Here is a 22,847-nt window from a genome sequence, read left to right as displayed (position 1 = left end):
CTTGGCTAAAATGGTTCCACTCACAATTCCCTAAGCATCATTTCTTGACTTTTTTCAGTCAAAAAATATTTATTAACCTTTCTTTGTGTTTAGCCCTATTGTGAGGATCAATAAGTGTGAAGTGGTTTTTTAACCTTAAATTGTTCGAAGAGTAAGATGGTAATTTAGGTGATGATTACTACCTTTTGAGGGTTCAGTGAAATCCAGATGTGTGATTTCATCTGTGTAAGGAACTCTCAACAGGGAAACTATTTACCAGTATAGTTCGACAACTCATCTATAATTTGTAGTCTTAAAAAGTTTCTTGAAGGTACTGAGAAGTTAAGTGATTTATCCATGGTCACATAGGAAGTATATGAAAGAGGCAGGACTTAAATGAGGTCTTCCATAATCAAACACTAGCCCTCTAACTACTTTGCCATGTTGCATTTCTAGAGTTCAAAAGGGATTAAGTCATTTATTTACCTTAAAGATCCAACAGCTCGACTGAGAAGCCAAGACATACATATAAGAAAAAAAAAAAATGAGAATACAACATTAGCATTATAATACCATATTATTGTTCAGTGAAAGTAATATCTAATATATTTAGTTTTCTTTGAGAAGACTTTAAGATTTATCACCAGCCACCATTTTCTCCTAGACTGTTCATGATCTTGGAAGAAAAATATATAAGCTATAAGGGGTAAGGAGCCTCTCCAATAATTTTAGGAGATTCTGGCTGAATCCAAAAGAGATGACAAGCTTATTTGTAAGAAAAACAATATAAATTGTTTGCATGTATTAGGTATATTTTCCTGCTTCTGTTCTCCTCAGTTGCCCCCACCTGGGATATACAGATCATATCTACTTCCATGTACTCTGTTCAAGATAGATGTCTTTCCTAATTCCATGCCTAGGCTCTGGAATATACATTTCCCTTACATTAGTACACTGACCCAAAAATTCATACTTAATCTCTTGATTCTAGGTCTCAGGAAGAAGTTATATAATGAGATTTGTAAAACCAGTTTCTGTTTTCCATCATATTATACATATTAGTTTCCATAAACATATGTGTATGTACATATTGGTAAGACAGGTGAATAAATCACTCCATAAAGGCATATTTCTAAAATGAAATCTGTCTAGAATTTATTAAACACCTAGTATGTTTAGAGCACTGTGCTTTAGAAAAGGCATGCTTTCTGAACTCATTAAACTTAGTCTAGCTAGGGAACAAGATACAAACATTATATATATATATATATATATGTATATAACAAGTCAAAGAAATGTAGTTTTGACAGTATGAGTACTCTTAACTGATGCAAATCACAATCTCCCTAAAACTTAGCCTTCGTGAGTTGCTGTGACTGAAACTTTGTCACTGGTAGTCAACCTGATGATGAGCCAAACTAACCTGATCCTCGTAGTCCATCACCAGGCTTATTCTTGAAGTCTTCTCAGGGTGGTGTAGGAACTGCCAGTTTGTGCTTTGCTAGCATAGCCTTTGAGAATCCATGATCATCCTCTACCACATACCACATTTAAGTATAGGAGCAGTACTTTAGTAGAGGACAGATAACAATATATTAACTAGAGAAGTGCAAAAACAAAAGTCCTACATGAGGTCTGAGGGGGCAAATAATGGGGAGTAGTATCAGATTGAGTTTGGTTTTTTTTTTTTTTTTTTGGTAAGGCAATTGGGGTTAAGTGACTTGCCCAAGGTCACACAGCTAGTACGTGTCAAGTGTTTGGTCTGAGGCCGGATTTGAACTCAGGTCCTTCTGACTTCAGGGCCGGTGCTCTATCCACTGCGCCACCTAGCTGCCCCCAGATTGAGTTTGGAAGGATATTCCAGTTATAGGAATATAATAGACATTTTATACTTACGAGTCAAAGTAATGAACTTAGCTATTACAAAAAATTTCCCATTTCTCACAGAGGTCTGTGAGCTAAAAGGCCTAGGAAGGTAGTCTTAGTTATGTTGTTTCATTTATCTTCCCATCTTGGTTTCACACCTTAAGGAGCTTACCTGCTGTACTCTTGTCAAAGGAGGAACTTTGCCAGAGTAATGGATTAAGCCCAGCCATTGACCAGAAGGATACCTGCCAGGAGTATCAATGAGATTGACATGAAAGGGAAAGGCTAAGTTTATTGTACATTTAAAGTAACTAATCTACCAAAAAAAGAGAGAGAGAGAATAGGAGGACTTTAAAGAAAATAGCCTTCCAACTCCACTGAATTTCAGTGGGAAAAAAAGTATAAATAAGCCCAAAGTAGACCTTAACCCAACCTTAGGAAGAAATTACATCTCTGAGCTGACCTTTTTTAAGCATATCTTTATTTAGTAACCCTAATTTTAAAGCACCATATCCTAAAGTTATAGGTTGTGACTCTCTCAAAGTAGCTACTTTAGCTATGGAAACCAAGTTATAAATTATATTTCAGATGTTGTAATCTCCCTTTGAAAATATTACATCTCAGGGGCAGCTAGGTGGCGCAGTGGAGAAAGCACCAGCCCTGGAGTCAGGAGGACCTGAATTCAAATGTGGCCTCAGACACATTACACTTAACTAGCTGTGTGACCCTGGGCAAGTCACTTAACTCCAATTGCCTCACCAAAAAAAACAGAATAATGAAAATGTTACATCCCTTGAAACTTAATATATTTTAGGACGTAAAACTTGAACAACTAGAAAATAGCCATAGGTGTGTTTTAAAGTTAAACTTCATACTGTATTCTTTTTCAAGCTTAGGCAGAAAATCTAGGATCATTTTGCTTGGCAGATACTAAAAATCTCCCTCTTTCCTTAAAACCCTGAGCAAATTTCTGCATGTTAGTATAGGACAAGAAAAGGGAATTTAAGTTTATAGGGTGTGTTTGACTAACTTCCAAGCAAAATGATGTGGATTGTATGTCCTAATCCCTTTGGGGCTGCACTACAGTCTAAAAGATGTTTGAATTTCAGATGGTTGCTTCAGATGACTGTTTGAATGATCTCTACAAAGCTAACATGCTTTTCTCTTCCCTGATTTGATGATGGTTAAGTTAGTGCTTACTGTAATGGCTATACTCCCTTATTGTCATTGATCTCAAACATTTCTTTCATCAGTAGCAGCTTTTACACTGTCTGAGTTTGGAGTCATGTGACATAAAATTATGAAATAGGCTAAGATGGCAAGGAAGCTTGGGGACAGCAAAGCCAACAAATTATCTATTTGAGTTGATTTGAAACTATCACCACCATATATGAGTGAATGTGTGCACCATGATGTCAGGCATAGGAAAAGTCTTTGCTTTTGAAACCCAGACCTGAAGAAGAAGAGGTATTTTATATTGGGAGAAAAACATGCGGAAAGGCAAGAAAACCAACCTAACTGGAACAGAAATGGTGTTAGAGAGTAGGTAGAGGTATAGCTAGATTGGTAGAAGGCCACCTGACAGATTTTGCTTGCTATAGACTCAGAAGGTTAGGCTTGATTTCATAAGAAATAGAAAGTAGTTGTGAAGGAGTAGTGTGAATAAAGGATATTTTAGGAAGACTAATTTGGCAGGCATGTATTGAATTGGAGGGGAGGAAAAGGAAATAAAATTGCCAATTAGGAGACAATATTTGTAACATTTGAAATGTGAGATGATCAGTGTCCAAATGAAGGTAGCGCCTGTGGGATTGGAGAAAAAGAGATAAATCCAAAAGTTAATTGTTTGTTCATTCAACCAGCTGTGGGTATTCTGCGCTCCTGATGCCTGGAATTCTCTCCCTCTTCATCTCAGCCCCTGGAGTTTCCTGGTTTTCTTCAGTTCCCAACTTAAAATTCCACCTTCTACAAGAAGTCTTTCCTGATCCTTTTAATACTAATACCTTCCCTCTGTTGATTATCTCCAGTTTATCCTTTATATGGCATGTTTGTTCATAGCTGTTTACATGTTGTCTCTTCTATTAGGCTGTGAGTTCCTTGAGAGCAGGGACTGTTTTTTGCCTTTCTTTGTGTCCCCAGTTCTAAGCATGGTGCCTGGCACATAAAAGGCACTTAATAAATGCTTGTTGGCTGACATTTATTGAATACCTAATATGTGCAAGATACTATCTTAGGTGCTGGAGGAGGTACCTTTAAAATAAATAGCTCCAACTACATAGTGAAATATATATTTGAAACATGGATTTGAAAAGTACTTCTAAAAGTGAATTTCCTCTTGCTTTCAAAATGTATTGTTATTCACCTTTAATTACCAGCATTTCTTCTTACATGATGTTAAAATATTGCATTTCATTTTATACTGTTTAGGTTCCAGAGCTCTAAATCTGGAAAGATCTACCTCCATAGAGATGTTCGGCTCCTGTTCTCTAGGAAGTCCATGGAAGTTGATAGCGGTGCTGCATATGAACTCAAATCATACACTGAATCACCAACAAACCCTCAGTTTTCACCAAGATGTTAAAAAGAGTGAAAATTTGAAGTATTTACTCAGTAGTCAAGTTTGAGAGCAAAGAATGGCATAGAACAGAATGTACCAAATTACAGTCAGTGAATCCTTTCCTATGAGCCTGGACCATTAAGATTTTCTGGAATGAGCTCCACATATTCCAAATAGACTGGAAACACAGACCTAAGTCCTAATCCTTTTTTTGTACTGTTTAAACCACTTCATTGGATGTGTTGCAATAGCAAAATCCCCAGTTAGGTTAGTGTTTACACATTTTATTTCTCAGTTATTTAATATTTAATGTTTCCTTTAATACTAAAGTGATATTTGTCTAGTGTTCTAATGTAGCACAAATCCTGTGTAAAATCATAATATGTATTTTTGACATTAATGTTGAAATCTGAAATATATGCACAAGTCTTTAATTCTGTGTGATGTGTTTTTAAGTGATATTCATTTAAGTTATTTAAAATGAGAACAAACTTTTGGATTTCCTTATCATCTATGCAAGCATGTATGCTTTCATTTTTATATACTTGACAAGTTTCTTTTTCAAACACCTTATCCTAAGTGCTTCTCACATACCAGTCTTGAAACAGCATTGCAGTCAAAGCAGGATATGCTGCTTTAATGACTCTTTGCATAATTCACATGATCACACTACTTCATATATAGCTTCCCCGATTGCTTTCCTTTTAGAAACTCATGCCAAGAAAAGTTGGATTTCTCCTTTAATCACTACTGTAGAGTTTTTACATTTAGTGGCTGTCCCATGCTTGATAACTCTCAAATTGTAAGAGTGTGTACTTTGAAAACAAATTAGTATTTATATCATAAATATATGAACAAAAACTTGTAAAAATGTGTATTTTGACCTTATTTTTAAATGAGAGTTTTCATTTACTTCTATTATTTAACTGAGTGTTAATTTTCTTGTATCTGGACATTCAAGGGCCATTCTCCATTCTGCCTCACTTAAGTGATCCTACAGCTGGTTAGATGAGTGACTGGTAGCTTAGTATCAATTTCAGTTCTGATTGGGCAGAAGTGCTGGCCATTGACAAAATAGAAAATTTACCTGTTCCAAAGACAAAGGAAAGTAGCAGCCAGCTGGAAGAATAAACTATGTTCAGAGCCCTCCTATAACCAGGCAATGGATTTCACCAGATCTACTGTGGCCTTTTCTGCCTGCTTAGAGGAGGAAATCTTTGTCTCCTCTATCTTGCAAAAAGTCACATAGGGTGGATTTAAATAACTAGTTTTGGGGACCATAAGCAGAAGTAGGTCACTCAGGGCAAAGAGCCAATTCTGGGAAACCTAAGACAAGGCAAAGGAGGGACTACAACATAAGCTCAAGAATGGAATTGGTAGGGGCAGCTAGGTGGCTCAGTGGATAGAGCACCAGCCCTGGATTCAGGAGGACCTGTGTTCAAATCCAGCCTCAGACACATAACACTAGCTGTGTGACCCTGGGCAAGTCACTTAACCCCATTGCCTAGCCGAAAGAAAAAATGGAATTGGTTAAAGGCGGTACCCCTAAGGTTAGTAATCAGGGGAATTAAAATCAAGTCTGGAATATTGTGTCATGATACAGAAGACTATCTGATCAACAAAGGCAGAACAACTGGAGTCAAGGAATATTCTAATCAGAGAGGCAAAAACTAAGCACAAATAGTAACCAGCAGCCTTATAATTCAGGTGGTTATTCCCAGACCTTTCATGTGGTCTTTCTAGAGAATTTATTTCTGTCTCATGTTTAGCCTGAGACCCATAGGTCCACAAATACTATCCGTGGTGAAAAAGTATGTAGACAAGGAGGTGTAGCAGCTTCTTTAGTGCAATGAAACCCTAACATTTTCTTAGTACCATGAGAGCACCATGCCCTGTATGGTGCCACCAGGCAAGGAAGTGAAATTTTTTAAAAGTGTAACCACTAAATTGATTTTTTTCTGAATAAAAAGCATTTAATGCTGTTTACCTGCATTAAAAAGAAGTAACACTTTTGATAGGAGTAGAAGAAAGAAGGTGCTACACATGTGCCTTCACTCCTACCCTTTTCCTCCACCAAACTCCTAGATCACTTGTTTGCATTTAATGAATAATTCTTTTTTTAATTTATTTTTTCTCCTCAGTCCCCCTGTTTAAAAAAGAAAAGAAAAGAAAAACAAAGTCCTCATAACAAATATGCATAATCAAACAAAACAAGTTCCCACATAGGCTATCCCCAAAAATATATCTCATTTTGTACTCTGATTCCATCATCTCTCTCAAGAGGTGAGTAGAAGAATGCTTCATTGTCTATCCTAAGGAAATGTTATCAGAGTTAAGTCTTTCCAAGTTTGTCTTTACAGTTTTAGTGTATAGATTGTCCTGGTTCTGCTCGCCTCTCTCTGCACTAATTTCATATAAGTTTAAATTTCTCTTGAATAGTCCTTTAAGTAACGTCAAGCACAATAATATTTCATTACATTTATATATCATAATTCATTCAGCCATACCCCAATTCGTGCATACCCCCTTAGTGTCTAGTTCTTTGCCACCACAAAAAGAGCTGCTATAAATATTCTTATACATGTGTGTCCTTTTTCTCTTTGATTTCTTTTTTATATAGGCCTAGCACTGGTGTCACTGTGTCAAGAGTATGCACAGATTAGTGAATTTGAGGGCATTGTTCCAAATAGCTTTTAGAATAGTTGGACTAATTTACATCTGGTGGATAATATACACAAAGCAGTGGGTTGTTTACTTGTTTTTCCTTCAAGTCGAGTAATTCCTGCTTAACACGAACTTAGAATTGAGAGATTTTTCACTAAAGGGAATGTCTATTAGCTGAACAAGAATCTAAGAAACACTTGTGAAAGATTATTCACTGTATTCATTGAAAATGGATAAAGCATTATTTTTGTTGATCATCTACCAGCTTATGGAAACAACTTTTGTTAATAAGTACTTCACCATACTTAGTAGGCCTTGTAATGGTATTTTGCTAAAAAATTCAGGAGTAACATAAACGTCATCCAAAAAGTCAGTTACCTAACACTTTGGATCCCCAAAGGTCATAAAGAACAAATTTTTTATATAAATGGCAACACTACTACCAAATTAGTGGTTAGATTTTTATTATTAGGTCTCATTGTTTGTTGGTTTGAACTGAGTTCTTTCACCACTCTGCACACCTTTGAATTTCATAGTAATAGATTAGCTTCATTCAATATTTTGACGCAATGATGGTTATTATTCTGACAAGTTTAACAACTTATTGTTTCTATACTTAAGACAGCAATGTGAAAGTTTCTAGCCAAGACCAGACTCTGAGGAAAATCTTATTAACAATGAAGAGTACCATATTAAACAACAGAACCAAAGAAAAACACCATTGAATTTGCCTATCCTGTCAAGTATGGCACAAGGAGCTGAAATCTGAAGCAAGGGGCTCTCCAGGGATCAAAACTTCCTAGCAGGTGACAGCACAAAGACATGCACTGAGGCCAGCATGACCAGAAGTCCAGGAATAACCTAGAAGACTGTCCTGAATTCAGCCCCATCTTCTGTGGGGTTGCTCCAAGGGCCACAACTTAAAGCCATACATTTTCTAGACACATGACTGCACAGTGAAACAAGCCAGTGAAATGGCAGTCTGGAGACATCCTGAGATACTAGCCTGAGGCCAGTGCCAAGTCACTTGGAGCTCCTTCAGGGGCTGAGGCCTCAGGCCAAGGCCTAAAAGTTAGGACCTCCAGATAGCATGGTACAGGGACTGAGGCCCTCATAAGAGACTAGACTAATGCCAGTACAATTTGAGTCAGGTTGCCCCAGGGCCTGAAGCCATGGTTCTCTGTTAGGTGACTACAAAAGGAAACAAAGCCAGTATAACTCAGAGTCAAACACCCGGAAGATAGATGGAAGCTGCAGACTACTACAGTGGATAGAGCTTGGTACAAAGTTGCGTCTAGCTACTGGTCCCATGGCCAGGACTGTAATTGCAGTCTAAGGCTATAGAAGAAGGAGGGAAACTTACACTACAAAACTTAAAAAAGTATCTCCTTCAAGACTTCAACAGAGACAAGACCTAGACCCAGCACATCATTCCATTTCAGGACATTAGCAAGAGACAAGATTGGGCCTAGCCACTCCATCCAACAAGGCAGGAAGGAATAGAGCGTGGTTCTGGCACAACATTGTAACCCAAGACTAAAAGCTGTAGATATGACAAGCAGGAAAACTTTAAATATAATAAATAAAATTTAAAAGAATCTCAAGATGAAATCTTTGAAGGCAATAACTGAATAATTACAAGCTGAACCTCAGGAAAAAATGGATTGGCTATGAGGATTCCAACAGTAGATGGAAGATCTGAAACAAGAAACTTTAAGAAATAAAATTAGAACACTTGGGAAAAGAATAAGCAGGTTAGAGCAAAAAGCAAACAACCTAAGTAATCAACACTCACTAAAACAAAAAGGAGCAGATAGAACTCAATGGTTTAATGATTCAATAAGAAATATTAGAACAAAGTCAAAAGACTAGAAAACTAGTATCACCAAGAGATATCTACTATCAGAAAGAATTGACTTTGAAAACAGGATGAAGAGAGAAAGATTTAAGAATCATTGGAATCCCTGAACCGAACAACAAACCCTTCATACTATATTTCAAGAAAACTGCCCAAAACTGTTAGAACCAGATGCCAAAATCACTACCTAAAATAAACTACTCAGAAATATATCATAACCTAACTCCTGAATTTTCAAGTTAAAGAAAAAGTACTACAAGCATCAAGGAACTACAATCAGAATCACACAAGACTTAGTAACTACAATAGAGGAAAGGAGGAAAAAGCAACAGATAAACATTCAACTCAGAATAACAGTCTGAAAAAGTTCCATAGAGGGAGAAATTAACCTTAACCTTTACTAAAATAGAGGATTTTCAAACATTCCGATCGAGGATCCTGGAACTAGATAGGATTTTTCAGAAGACAACAGAAACCTAGAAGAACAATTTGAAAGACTAAGTGATACCAGCTTAAATTCTCCTTGAAAAAAATGACCAGCTGAAACAAGTTGTGGTATATGAATGTAATGGAATACTATTGTTCTATAAGAAATGTTGAGTCGGTGGATTTCAGAAAAACCTGGAGAGACTTACCTGCTCTGATGCAAAGTGTAGTGAGCAGAACCAGGAGAACATTGCACACAGCATCAGCAACATTGTGTAATGATTGACTTAGCTCTCAGCAGGACAGTGATCCAAGACAAGTTCAAAAGACTCATGATGGAAAATACTGACCATATCCAGAGAAAGAATTAATGGAGTATGAATGCAGATGGAAGCATACTATTTTCACTTAATTTTTTTCATGATTTTTTCCTTTTATTCTGTTTCTTTCACAACATGACTAAGATGGATATATATATATATTTTACGTGATTTCACAAATATAACCATGTCTTAAGGAGGGGGGAGGGAAAGGAGGAATGGAGAAAATTTGGAACTCAAAATTTTACATAAAAAATTAATGTTAAAAATTGACATTACATGCAATTGGAAAAATAAAATACTGTCTACTAAAGAAATAAAATGTATACTATTAAAAAAATGGACAGCTGCTTTAGGATGAGGTGCTACCAAAAGGTAATTTTGACATAACTGTAACCTTAGAGCCACTCAATTTTAAAGGTCAACCCATGAAATGTCAATGCTCAGTAAATCCCCTTGTTCCTGTCCCCTACTGCAGTCCTATTTCCCTCTACTCCACCCCACTCCACCTTTGTAGACCTCCTCCTCTCCCCCTTGTCTTCCCTCCCCACAACTATGCCCTTCAGAACTTCCTTTGCCCATTCCTGCCACAAACTCTCTCTCTCTCTCTCTCTCTCTTTCTCTTTCTCTTTCTCTCTTTTTCTCTCTCTCATATTACCCCTTGAGAATACTGGGGAGACCTGCCAGCACATACACTTAAACCCTTGCCTTCCTGCAGACAGTCAAACACACTTTACCTCTTGCAAGCAGCAGAGCCATTACTGCCACTTACTTGCCATTGTAAACAGAGTAACAGAGTTCTATTTTTTTTAAAAATGCTTACATTGTAATGTGGGGGGAAGAGACCATTGTCCCTTCAAAACCCCATTGTCTTTAAGAAGCCTTTGCCTCTGGAGAACAAAAAAAGACAAAACATGGTGTTGGTCAGTTTTGTCCTCTCTGATTTAAGAGAATAAAGAAAGGGGGAGTGGGATGGAAATGCAATGCACTAAGGAAGAAATGAGGAAAAGGGGTGAATTATTTCTTAAAATCAGGAGTATTTTAAGAATATACTAAAACAGTTTTATGATTTATATTAAAGGCCATGGGTCAACAGATGGAGGTGGGGGTGGAGGAAAGCAGGTATCTCATGAAGAAGGATGGTAGACATGCAGAAATTGGTATAGAAATACATTAAAGTCAATCTAGAAATAGGAACAGGAGGAAGTAAGTTTGTGTGAAGGTAGTATGGAGAAGGAAATAGTCATAAGCAAAATTCTTCAACCAGGGAAGGCAGATTGTAAAGAGATTAAAAGTAAACAAAGAGTAAGACCCCTCAACTAGGATCTATGTTGAGGGAAGAGAGAAAGGGCAAAGCAGGAGGATGTGTGAAGCACTATGTTCTGTGTCGGGCATACAAATAAAAAGGTAAGACAGTCCCTGCACTATAGGAGCTTTCATTCTAATGGGGGATGGCAACACATGAGGAAGGTTTTAGCTTCCTGAAAAGTCAGATGGAAAATCCCATAATTCTTAGGGTGCAGCAGTAAAGCAGAAGTTACCGTGTTTCACGGCATAATCGTCGCACATTTTCAGTCCAAACACTGGTTTATAACCTTTCATGGAGTAATTATCACATGGTATAATTCTGTTCGTCATGCTGCTTAAAAGCTAAACAGAGCAGCAATGTATTCACCAGTGGCATATGGATATACATTTATCTCTTGTACATTTCAATCCGGAGCCTAGAATTCTCAGCCTAGGAGCATTGTCAGTATGTTTTTAGAAGGCTGAAGTGAGATGGTGGCCAAGGAGGTCGTGGTGAACCTGGTACATACTGCCTCCCGTTTCTCCTGTGGCGTTCCTTGCTGCTTCAGCTAAGTTGGCTTGCCTGCCCTGGGCGTGGCAGTTGATTGGCAATTGGTGGGGCTAGTTGTTGGCTCCTCTTAAAGGAGATGTGGCTACCACTCCCAGAGCTCCTGTTTTTATTTGTCTGTAGTTGTAATTGGTTAATATTTGTCACGGTGGTGAACAGGAAGGTGAGCCTACTCTCCACAGTGATTTCTCCCATGAATCATATCTTTGGGGGCCAGTTTGAAAGCAGATCTGGTGGTTTGTTGGGCACTGTTATTCCCAAAGCTCTTGGACTGAGGGTCCCAGGCTGTCTCCAAGGGCTGAGGGGAGATTGTGGTCAAGGTGGTGGTGATAGTAGTGTACCCTCAGGGTACCCTGGTTGCTTTATATAGGCCAACTTTCCTGTCCTTACAATTTCTACTTACACATTACTAGTTCTTATTCCACTTTTTCTTTTCACCCTTTTCTTTGTGAAAGGAAAGTAGTCAACTGTCAAGGAAAAGAGGAAACAATAGACTATGTTAGAGAAGAAAATACACCTAACAATCATAACTGAATGTTAATGGGGTAAAGACACGTAACATAGGGAAGGGTGGAAGAATAGATCAGAAAGCATCCAATTTAAGTTGTTTGTTTATAAGAAACATTTGAAAACCTACTCAAACAGTTAAGAGACCAAAGTAGATTATTACGTCTCAAGAAAATCCAGAAAAACCAAAGCAGCATGATTTCAAACAAGGCAACTGTAAAAATACATATGGCTAATAGGGATAAACAGGGAAAACTGTTAGGCTTAGTACCACAAATAATGAAATTTTATCAATACTAAATATGCTGTATATGCACCAAATTGAATAGTATCTAATTACCTGAAAAAAAAGCTAACTAAACTAAAGGAAGAAATAGACAACAAAATAATAATTGTTGGGAACCTTAATGTGCCCCCTTTAGACTTTTCAAATAAACAAGAAATAAGTTAAATTACTGAATAGAATTTTTTAAAAGGTATAGACCTCCTGTAGACATAATGTCTACTGAGAGTAAAGTTTTTTTGTGTGTGCACACACATATATACATACATACTCCTTTACATAGCATCTTTACAAAATTTGACAATATATGGGGTATATAAACACAAATGCAGAAAGGCAGAGCTATTAAACATCCTTTACTAGCCACAATAAAAATCATAAAGGATAATTGAAAGAATCCAGCATTAAATAGAGACTAATATAATCCTATAGAATATGTCAAAGAACAAATGATTGAAACATAAAACTTTATCAGAGAAAATGGCAACTGTAAGAAAATATACTAAAACTTGTCGGATGGAGCCCAAGTAGTCCTTGGGGAAATTTTAAATCTCTAAGCATATTCATAAAGAAAAGAAAAGAGATCAAGGAAAAATTGGATATTCAACTTAAACTAGAAAAACTACAAAGCAAAAATTCCTCAAATAAATGTAAGAAGTAGACGTTATGAAAGTGAAAAGATTTAAAACTAATGAATTGATGAAACTAAAAGGTTTTTTTTCAGAATTATTGGCAATTGGATAATTTATTTTTAAAAAAGGAAACCAAATTAGTATTATAAATGAAAAAGAACAGATGAAAGAAAAAAAGGAAATTTTTAGGAATCACTTTGCCCAACAACATACCAATATAGATAACAAAAGAAATAGATGAATACTTATAAAAATATGAAATACTCAAGGTAACAGAACAAGAAATAGAAAATTTAAACAATCAGATCAAATGAATTTGACATATCATAAATGAACTCCCAAAGAAAAAAAATTCCAGCCAAGAAGGATTTACATGTGATTTTTTTCACATATTCAAAGAATAATTAACTCTTATACTACATAATTTGTTTGCAAAAAGAGAAAAAACGGCATCCTATCAAATTCCTTTCATGACTGGCCCTGATACCTAAACTAATGAGATGTAAAGCACAGAAAGGAAACTATAGACCAATGTTTCTAATGAATATTGATAGAAAAAAATATTAGATGGGATATTTGCAAAGAGGCTATAACAACATAGTGAAAAAATTATTCACAATAATCAAGTTGGTTTTATACCAAGAATGTGGGACTGATTAAATATTTGGAAAACTATAAACACAACAGACCATATTAATAACAAAAAACATAAAAATCAATATTATATCAATAAGTATAGGAACAGCTTTTGAAAAATACAATACTGATGTTAAAAACACTAGGAAGTATAGCAATAAAATTACTTCCTTAATATAATAATACCTGTTTAAAAACAAGAATTAGTCATCTGTAGTGGAGAAATACTAGATAACTTTCCATAAAAATCAGAGGTAAAGCAAGAATATCCATTGTCACCATTATTATTTAATATAATTTTAGAATTGTTAATTATATCAATACGATGAAAGAAATTGGTAAACTACACAGAGGCAAAAAAGTATTGGTTTTTGCAGATAAAATATCCACTTTTGATTGCATAAAATTAAAATGCCTCTAAACAAGCAAAATAAATGTAAAATTAGAAAGGAAACAATTGGGGAAAATAATAAATTTATAAATAGCAGATTTCTCGGTAAAAGCCAAGGTATATAAGCAATGCAAATTTGTAAGAATAAGAGTGATATTCCCCCACTACATGAATGGTACATGGATGTGCACAGGTTTCAAAAGGAGAAATACAAGCTATCAACAATTATGCAAAAAAAAAAAATGCTCCAAATCACTAACAATAGTAGAAATATAAATTGAACCAACTTTGAAGTTTCACTTCATACCTATCAGATTTGCAAAGATATCAAAAGAGAAAATAGCAGTTATTGGGGTTTGAGAGGAACTGCTAGTCACACTAAGGAATTGCTAGTGGTGCTATGAATTGGTTCAACCATCCTGGAGAACAGTTTAGAACTATATCAAAAAAGTTAATAAACTTTAAATGTCGTTTGACCCAGTGATGCATCTATTAGGCATGTATCCCAAGGAAATTAAGGATTCTCTTTAGCATTTTGGGATACCACTCCCTCTTGGGTCTCCTCCACCCAATCTGATTGTTTCTTCTTAGTCTCCTTTGCTGGATCTTTATCCAGATCACACCCTCTAACCATAGGTGTTCCACAGGATTCTGTCCTGGGTCCTCTTCTCCCTCTGTATTATTTCACTTGGTGACCTCATAAGCTACTATGAATTTAATTACCATTTCTATGCTAACAATTCTCCAATCTACCCTCTCCTGCCCCGTCCTCTCTGCTGACCTTCAATTTTGCATGTCCAACTGCCTTTTAGACCTCTTGAACCCCAGTAAACCTCTTAAGCTCAACATGGCCAATAGGGAACTCATTATCTTTTTCCCAAAACCACAACCCTACCATCACTACCACCTTCGTATTATTGTCAGGGCCATCACCATCCTCCCAGTCCCTCAGGCTCAAAACTTGGGTGTCATCCTCAACTCCTCAGTATCTCTCACCTTCCCCCATGGTCAAGTCTGACCATGTCATGCCTCTACTCAATAAGTTCCAGTTTACTCTATCACCTCCAAGATCAGATAGAAAATCTTCTGCTTGGTATTAAAAGCCCGTTATGACCTAGCCCCCTCCTACCTTTCCAGTCATCTTACACCTTACTTTCTGTCCTGACTCTTTGATCTGGTGACACTGGCCTCCTTGCTATTATAAACAAAACACTCCATCTTTTAGCTCTGGGCATTTTCTCTGACTGTTCCCCATGCATGGAATGCTCTCTCTCTTCATCTCCATCTACTAGCTTCCCTGACTTCCTTTAATCCCATCTTCTACAGGAAACTGTTCCCAACCCCTCTGAATTCTAGTACCTTCTCCTGTTAATTATTTCCTATTTATACTGTATATACCTTGTTTGTATATATCCATTTGTTGTCTCCCCCATTAGATTGTGAGCTCCTTGAGGGCAGAAAGCTTTTGCTTCTTTCTGTGTCCCTGGAGTTTAGCACACTGCCTGGCACATGCTAGGGACTTAATAAATATTGATTGATTGACCCATATATACAAGAATACAGCAGCACTTTTTGCTGCAACAACTGGAAATAAAATGGGTGTATATCAGTCAGGGAATGGATGAACAAGTGTGGCATATGAAAATAATGGACTTTCACTGCACCATAAGAAATGATGAATATGAGGGATTCAAAGAAATATAAAAAGATTTGTATGAACTAATTTAGAATGAAATGGGCAGAACAAGAATAATAATTTATATAACAACCACAATAATAATATGAAGGGGGACAACTTTGAAAGACCTTAGAATTCTGACTGGGGCGGAGTCAAGATGACAGAGTAAAAGCAGTGACTTGCTTGAGCTCTCCCCCAAACCCCTCCAAATACCTATAAAAAATGGCTCTAAACAAATTCTAAAGCAGCAAAACCAACAAAAAGACAAAGTGAAACAAATTTCCAGCCCAAGACAACCTGTATGGCTGATCGGAAAGGTATATCGCACCAGTCTGGGAGAGGAGTGCTGTTCTGTGTGGGCGCACAGGCCGCAGCGAACCTGGAGCAGGCCTCAGAGGACTGAATTGCAGGCAACTGTGGCAGTTTCCAGACTTCTCAACCCATGAATGCCAAAGACAACTTAGAAGGTCAATGGCAAAAGTCTATTTCTTCGGGTGAGAGAGAAGCCTGGGGGTCCCAGCCCCATTCCCCAAGCTTGGCCCCAGGACGGCGGCTGCCTACTGAGTTTCTGGCCCACAGACTGAGGGGGAATTGAGTGGCTGATCAGAGGGGAATTGCAGGGATCTCTCTGCTGGTGCAGGATTCTCTTGCTTTGCCCGTGCTTGGATCTGGGTCATAGTTCTGGGTGGTGGTCCTGGAGTGAGGAGGAGTGCTGGCTTGGTGGAGCTTGTAGTGGCAGTGGAGAGAAAATCTTCCTCACAGATCCAAGAGAGATAAGAGTTCTTGTGGTCACTCATAGAGCAGAGCACAGGACAGGAAAGGTGTAAACACCTCACCCTTGATCATAGCACCTTGGAAGAACTAAAAATTTATAGGTCCCTAGAAGTATCTCTGAAAACAGCTGTACAAAACCGCTGAAGCTTGGGACAGTACATTCTCCACACTGGAAACAGACTCCTACCTTAACAAAGAGTTTATAACTCAAGTAATTGGCTGGGATCATGAGCAAGCAGCGCAAAAAGAATCAGACTATATTATCTTACTTTGGTGACAAAGAAGACAACAAAGCCAAAGCTCCTACATCCAAAGCCTCCAAGAAAAATATGAATTGGTCCCAGGTCATGGAAGAGCTCAAAAAGGATTTTGAGAAGCAAGTAAGAGAAGTAGAGGAAAAACTGAGAGTGATGCTAAAGGAGACCCAAAAAAATACTGAAGAAAATAACACCTTAAAAAATAGCCTAACCCAAATGGCAAAAGAGGTCCAAAAAGCCAATGAGAAGAATGCCCTAAAGAGCAAAATTGGCCAAGTGGAAAAGAAAGTTCAAAAGCTTACTGAAGAAAATACTTCCTTAAAAATTAGAATGCAGCAATTGGAAGCTAGCAACTATATGAGAAATCAAGGCACTGTAAAACTAATCTAAAAGAATGAAAAAATATAAGAGAATGTGAAATATCTCATTGGAAAAACAACTGACCTGGAAAATAGATCCAGGAGAGAGAACTTAAAAATTATTGGACTATCTGAAAGCCATGATCAAAAAAACAGCCTAGACATCATCTTTCAAAAAATTATCAAGGAAAACTGCCCTGATACTTTAGAACCAGAGGGCAAAATAGAAATTGAAAGAATCCACCGATCACCTCCTGAAAGAGATCCCCAAAGGAAAATTCCTAGGAATATTATAGCCAAATTCCAGAATTCCCAGGTCAAGGAGAAAATATTGCAGGCAGTCAGAAAGAAACAACTCAAGTATTGTGGAAACACAATCAGGATAACACAAGATTTAGAAACTTCTACATTAAGGGACCGCAAGGCATGGAGTATGATATTCCGGAGGGCAAAGGAGATAGGACTACAACCAACCTACCCAGCAAAACTGAGTATAATCCTTCAGGGTAAAAAATGGTCATTCAATGAAATAGTGGACTTTAAAGCATTCTTGTGGAAAAGACCAGAGCTGAATATAAAATTTGACCTTCAAATACAAGACTCAAAGTGAAACATGGAAGAGGTAAACAGGAAAGAGAAATCATAAGAGACTTACTCAGGTTGAACTGTTTACATTCCTGCAGGGAAAGCTGATATTTGTAACTCATGAGTCCTTTGTCAGTATTAGGGTAGTGGGAGGGGAAAAAATTATATGTATGTATAGATAGATAGATAGATAGATAGATAGATAGATAGAGGGCACAGGGTGAATTGAAGATGAAGGGGTGATATCTGGAGAATAAAATTAAGGGGTGAGAGAGGATTTACTGGGAGAAGGAGAAAGGGAGAAGTAGAATGGGGTTAATTATCTCACATGAAAGACAAGAAAAGGCTTTTACAGTGGAGGGGAAATGGGGAAAGGTGAGAGGGAATGAGCGAATCTTATTCTCATAGGATTTGGCTTAAGGAGGGAATAACATACATAATGAGGTATGGAAATCTATTTTACCCTACAGGAAAATAAGGGGGGAAGGGGACAAGAGAGCAGGGGGTTGATAGAGGGGAGGGCAGATTGGGAGGGCAGAGGGGATAATCAGAAGCAAACACTTCTGATAAGGGACAGGGTTAAAAAAGAGAATAGAATAAATGGGGGGTAGGATAGGATGAAGGGAAATAGACTTAGTTTTTCACAACATGACTACTATGGAAGTGTTTTGCATGACTACACATCCATAACCTGTATTGAGATGCTTGCCTTTTTAATGAGGGTGGGTGGGGAGGAAGGGAGAAAATTTGTAACCCAAAGTTTTAAAAACATGTTAAAAAATAAAAAATAAAAATAAATTTTAAAAAAAGAACTCTGACCAAAGCAGCAATGAATCATGACTTCAAAAGGCTGGAAACTAAACATACCTATCAACTCTTGGCAGAGAAGTAAAGGGTTGGGAATACAGAATACATTCTTAGACATAGCCAATGTATTTATTTGTTTTGCTTGACCATAGTAGTTATGTGTTTCAAGGGGTAGGGTGGCAGGGAACATAGGTTAGTGGATAGTGATAGACATAAGAAACATCAATAAAACATTTTTTAATGCACAGAAGACAAAGAGGTGTCACTATCTTCCCACAATTCTCTTTATAGTTTTCTCCTTAAAGAAATGTTTGTGTGCACACATATAAAATTTAGCAGATCCCCTGCAAACACTCAACTGGTGCTCAGAGATGCACCACTCTACTCAAAGCATCACCTCTAGCATCTTCCATCTAGCCCAGTAATCCACAGAATCACCCCCAGAGTCCGGCAGAGATCTGAGGATGAACAAGTTGAGCCAAGTGCTGGAGCTTTTAGGTCAGTTCCAATACTCCCTCCCTAGGTCTGGCAGCAACCAAGCCCAGCCCAACCCAGCCTGAGTCTTTCTGGAGGTCATGGAGCCCAGCCATAGCCTTTCCCAAGGCAGTAACTAGCTGCCAGAGTCCAGTTCAAAAGAGAGCAGCCTCAGAGAGATTCAGGTAGTATACTGTATCTGTATCTGAGCTGTTCATACAGTGCCTGAGGCTAACCCAACAGCACCGGACCCCAGCCCTAGCCTAGCAAAGAGAGCACCCAAAGGGCATTCTAGGCAGGATTCAGCATAGATAGGCATCAGTGACCCAAGCCAAGCTGTGGGAGAAAGACCCTTGTAAAAATCCAGCCTAAACAATCTCTGGAACCTGTGGTGGGTGCTCAGAATGGGAGTAGCCCCTAAGGTGTGTGTGGGGGGGGAAGGGTAGGAGAAGAACCACAGGCAAAGTCTACAGCAGACAGAGGTCCTAGAGTCCTGTGACAAGAGGGAACACCCAGGCAGAGCCCAACAGCCCCAATTCTATTGAAGGAGGAGTCTAGTTCGACCCATTGTATTCAAGAACTCAAGATCCAACCAACAGCATTGAGTTTTAGAGCAAACCCCTCATGAGCAAACCAAGGAAAACTTTGAACACCGTGAGAAAATACCTTGGTTTGAGAGACACCTAGGGAGATAAAATATGAGGATGATAGGGACCCCATAAGTGCAGGTAAAACCTCAGAGAAAAAAAAATGTCCTGGCTACAGGCACTGCATAATTACCAGAAGGTATTGCTAGGAAGAGTTAAGTTTATCACTATTAGTCATCGCACAACGTGGCTATTATTGTGTACAACATTCTCTTGGTTCTGCTCCCTTCACTCAGCATCAGTCCATACAAGTCTTTCCAGGTTTTTGTGAAGTCAGTCTGTTCATCATTTCTTATAGCACAACAGTATTCCATTACATTCATATACCACAACTTGCTCAGCCATTCCCCAATTGATGGGCATCCTCTCAATTTCTAATTCTTTTCCACCACAAAAAGAGCTGCTATGAATATTTTTGTACGTGTGGGTCCTTTTCCCTTTTGCATGATCTCTTTGGGATATAGCCCTAGAAGTTTTGCCTCATTTCTTACCAAGCCTTAATTACTGAATGGGCATTGCCTCAGTCAAACTGATGCCTGGGAAAGACCTTAACTTAAAAAGGCCAAGGTCTCCCACTGCATCTGGGGCCATCTCTAGTTGTCCTGATCTATATCTTGCCACTGGACTCAGATGACTCGGGAGGAGAAAGTGAGGCTGGTGACCTTGCACAGCCCTCCCTCACTTAAATCCAATTCACGTGCATGTCATGGAATCACCTCCATGATGTCATGTTCCTTTTTGAGAATGAAGGACAAACAACAAGGATGTGGGTAGCATGTTTCATCACTAGTCCTCTGGGATTTTGGCTGATCATTATACTGATTAGAGTTCCTAAACTTTTTAAAGTTGTTTGTCTTTATAACATTGTTGTCATTTTAAAAATTATTCTCCTGGTTCTGCTCATTTCACTCTGCATCAGTTCATACAAGTCTCCCCAGGTTTTTCTGAAACTATCCCCTTCATAATTTCTTACAACACAATAGTATTTTGTCACATTTATATACCATACCTTGTTGAGCCATTCCCCAATTTGTGGGCATTGTCTCAGATCCCCATTCTTTACCAGTTCAAAAAAAAAGGACCTCTAAATATTTTTGTACCTTCTTAGAGTTTGTTTTGCTTAGGACTAATCCCTCCCTTAGTCTCCCCTTCCTCTAATTCTCCATTTCCTCTTCTCTCCTTTTCCCTTTTATTTCCCTGTTGAGTGAAATATATTACTATACCCAACTGTGTTTGTAAATTCTTTCATCCTTTAACCAATTTAGATGAGAGTGAGATTCAAGTGTCAGTGGGTCCCCACCCCAACATCCCTTCCTCCTTATATTTATAGATTTAAACTCTTTGATTATGAAATAATTTTTCCTAATCTTTCTCTCCCTTTCCTCCCCTAGCATATTCTTCCTCTCACTTTCTAGTCCTCTTTTAAGATTGTCATGACATAACAGAACCACTTCCAAGCCTTCTGTTTAATTAGACTCCCTCTATGACCTCTGATGATAGGGTTTAGAGGGAACACATGTATCATCTCCCCATATTAGAACATAAGCAGTTTCTCCTTGTTTAATCCCTTACAGTTGTTTGTTTACCTTTCTATGTTTTTCTTGACTCCTGTGTTTGCACTGGTTTCTATGCAACTAGTCTTTTCATCGGGATGCATGGAAGTCCTCTTTCATTAAAGATCCTTCTTCCCAAAGTGCTCTGAGGCAGGGCTAAGTCTGGTTGCTGCCCATCCTCCTTCTGAGCTCTGCAAGTTCTGTAGTTTTGAGCCTAAGCAACATACCTATGGGCTTGCCTCATTTTGAGTTACAGTAGACTGATGCCAGAGTCAGCCCCTATCAGCCTATTCAGTGACAAAAACTCAGACTCTCATTTAGTCTGGAATTCCTGCTGTGATTATTCCACTTCAGATTTCAGACTAGGCTAGAAGTTGATACTGAGACATTGCTCTTCTCTTGGGGTCCAAGCCACACAGCTGCTTCTTACTTCTGAACTTTTTCCTCTCTCAGAACACAGCATAGAGCCCACAAACATTCCTTAATCTTGAATATGACCCCTGGGCATAAATCACCTCCTCAGTCTGTCCTGAATCTGTGAATTAGGACTAAGTGGTGAGCAACAGAACTGCTAATTGGTACCATTCATAAGATTAAACCCCTCTGTTATAAATCTGGGACTCAGATTTTTGCCTTGGTGCACAGGCTTTGTTGTCCATACTCTGCTCAGCATGTCTCTGCTTGGATCCTGTCCCGTGTCCACCTTCCCTGTCTCTCTGTGCTGACTTGGGATGGAAAATGACACTGTAGGATTTTTCTCTTGCATTTCTTGATCAGGATTTGGTCTAGACACTGTGGATCATGACCCCATATGGGGTCATGGGACCCACAGTTTAAGAAGTACTGAAGGGGTCAGGAGTGGAAAAAGTTTAAGAAGCTCTAGTCTAGAGTATTTCTTAGATCGGCTTGGGTAAGTTTTTTTGTTTGTTTTGTTTTTTGAAGGAATTTGCTATACTTCTTCCTGCTTCCCTACCTTGGCTCCCTAGTCCTAATCATCTCATTATTCTTCAGTTTATATGTCTTCAGAATTATTCACTTATATAATATTGATGTTACAGTATAAATTGTTCTTCTGGTTCTGCTCCTTTCACTTTGTCAGTTAATATAAATCTTTTCCACATCTTTTCAAAATAATCTATTTCCTTATTTCTTATAGCATGATAGGACTTCATCACATTTATATACCACAGCCTATTCAGCTCTTCCTCAGTTAATGGGCATATCCTTATTTTCCAATTTTTTGCCATCACAAAAAGAGTTGCTGTAAGTATTTTTGTATGAAAATGTATGTTTTTAAGTGGAATAATTATAAAATGACAACAATAGTTATCTTCCTACTAAAAAGTATCATTTGTGTTGGTGGTAACAACAAACGTTAGACTATTGTGAACATTTTGTTTCTCAAAAGTAGTCTGAAGACCAAAAAATTAAAGCATCACTATATTTCAGGGAGAGGGATATTGAAAGCCTAGTTTGTTGTTTTTGGTATCAGGCATTCATTCTCATAATTGGCAAACAGTCATCAAGGTTTGCATTGCCCAGTTCCTTTAGATCCAAAAAGTTCCTTTTTGTCATTTCTATGTGGGTGCATATAGCACAATATATATTGCTTTTTTGTATTAAAAGATGTTATTGATAGTGACGGTTATTCAGTATGTTGAAGTGCAGCTAGGTGCAGACTGCTACTATGATCAACAGTACTCTTATACTTAAAAAAAATACACTCAGGTGAACCTCAC

At 37.9% G+C, this 22,847-nt stretch overlaps 1 protein-coding gene across 4 annotated transcripts in view; it reads left to right on the top strand.

Annotated features, from left to right (window-relative positions):
* Positions 1-4,836, top strand: part of FAM214A (family with sequence similarity 214 member A) — a 132,798-nt gene extending 127,962 nt beyond the window's left edge. For all 4 annotated transcript variants that reach the window (XM_027840779.1, XM_027840780.1, XM_027840778.1 and 1 more), the window contains exon 13: positions 4,273-4,836. In XM_027840779.1, coding sequence (XP_027696580.1) covers positions 4,273-4,426 — 154 coding nt within the window. In that variant the 3' untranslated portion in view covers positions 4,427-4,836. The remainder of the gene's footprint in view (positions 1-4,272) is intronic.
* The last annotated feature ends 18,011 nt before the right edge of the window (positions 4,837-22,847 follow it).

The sequence above is a fragment of the Vombatus ursinus genome, unplaced genomic scaffold (genome assembly GCF_900497805.2).
Source record: "Vombatus ursinus unplaced genomic scaffold, bare-nosed wombat genome assembly UNPS02014848.1, whole genome shotgun sequence".
In the NCBI taxonomy this organism is placed as follows: domain Eukaryota; kingdom Metazoa; phylum Chordata; class Mammalia; order Diprotodontia; family Vombatidae; genus Vombatus; species Vombatus ursinus.
The sequence above is the reverse complement of the archived record's forward strand: the minus strand, read 5'-3'. Positions and strand labels throughout refer to the sequence as shown.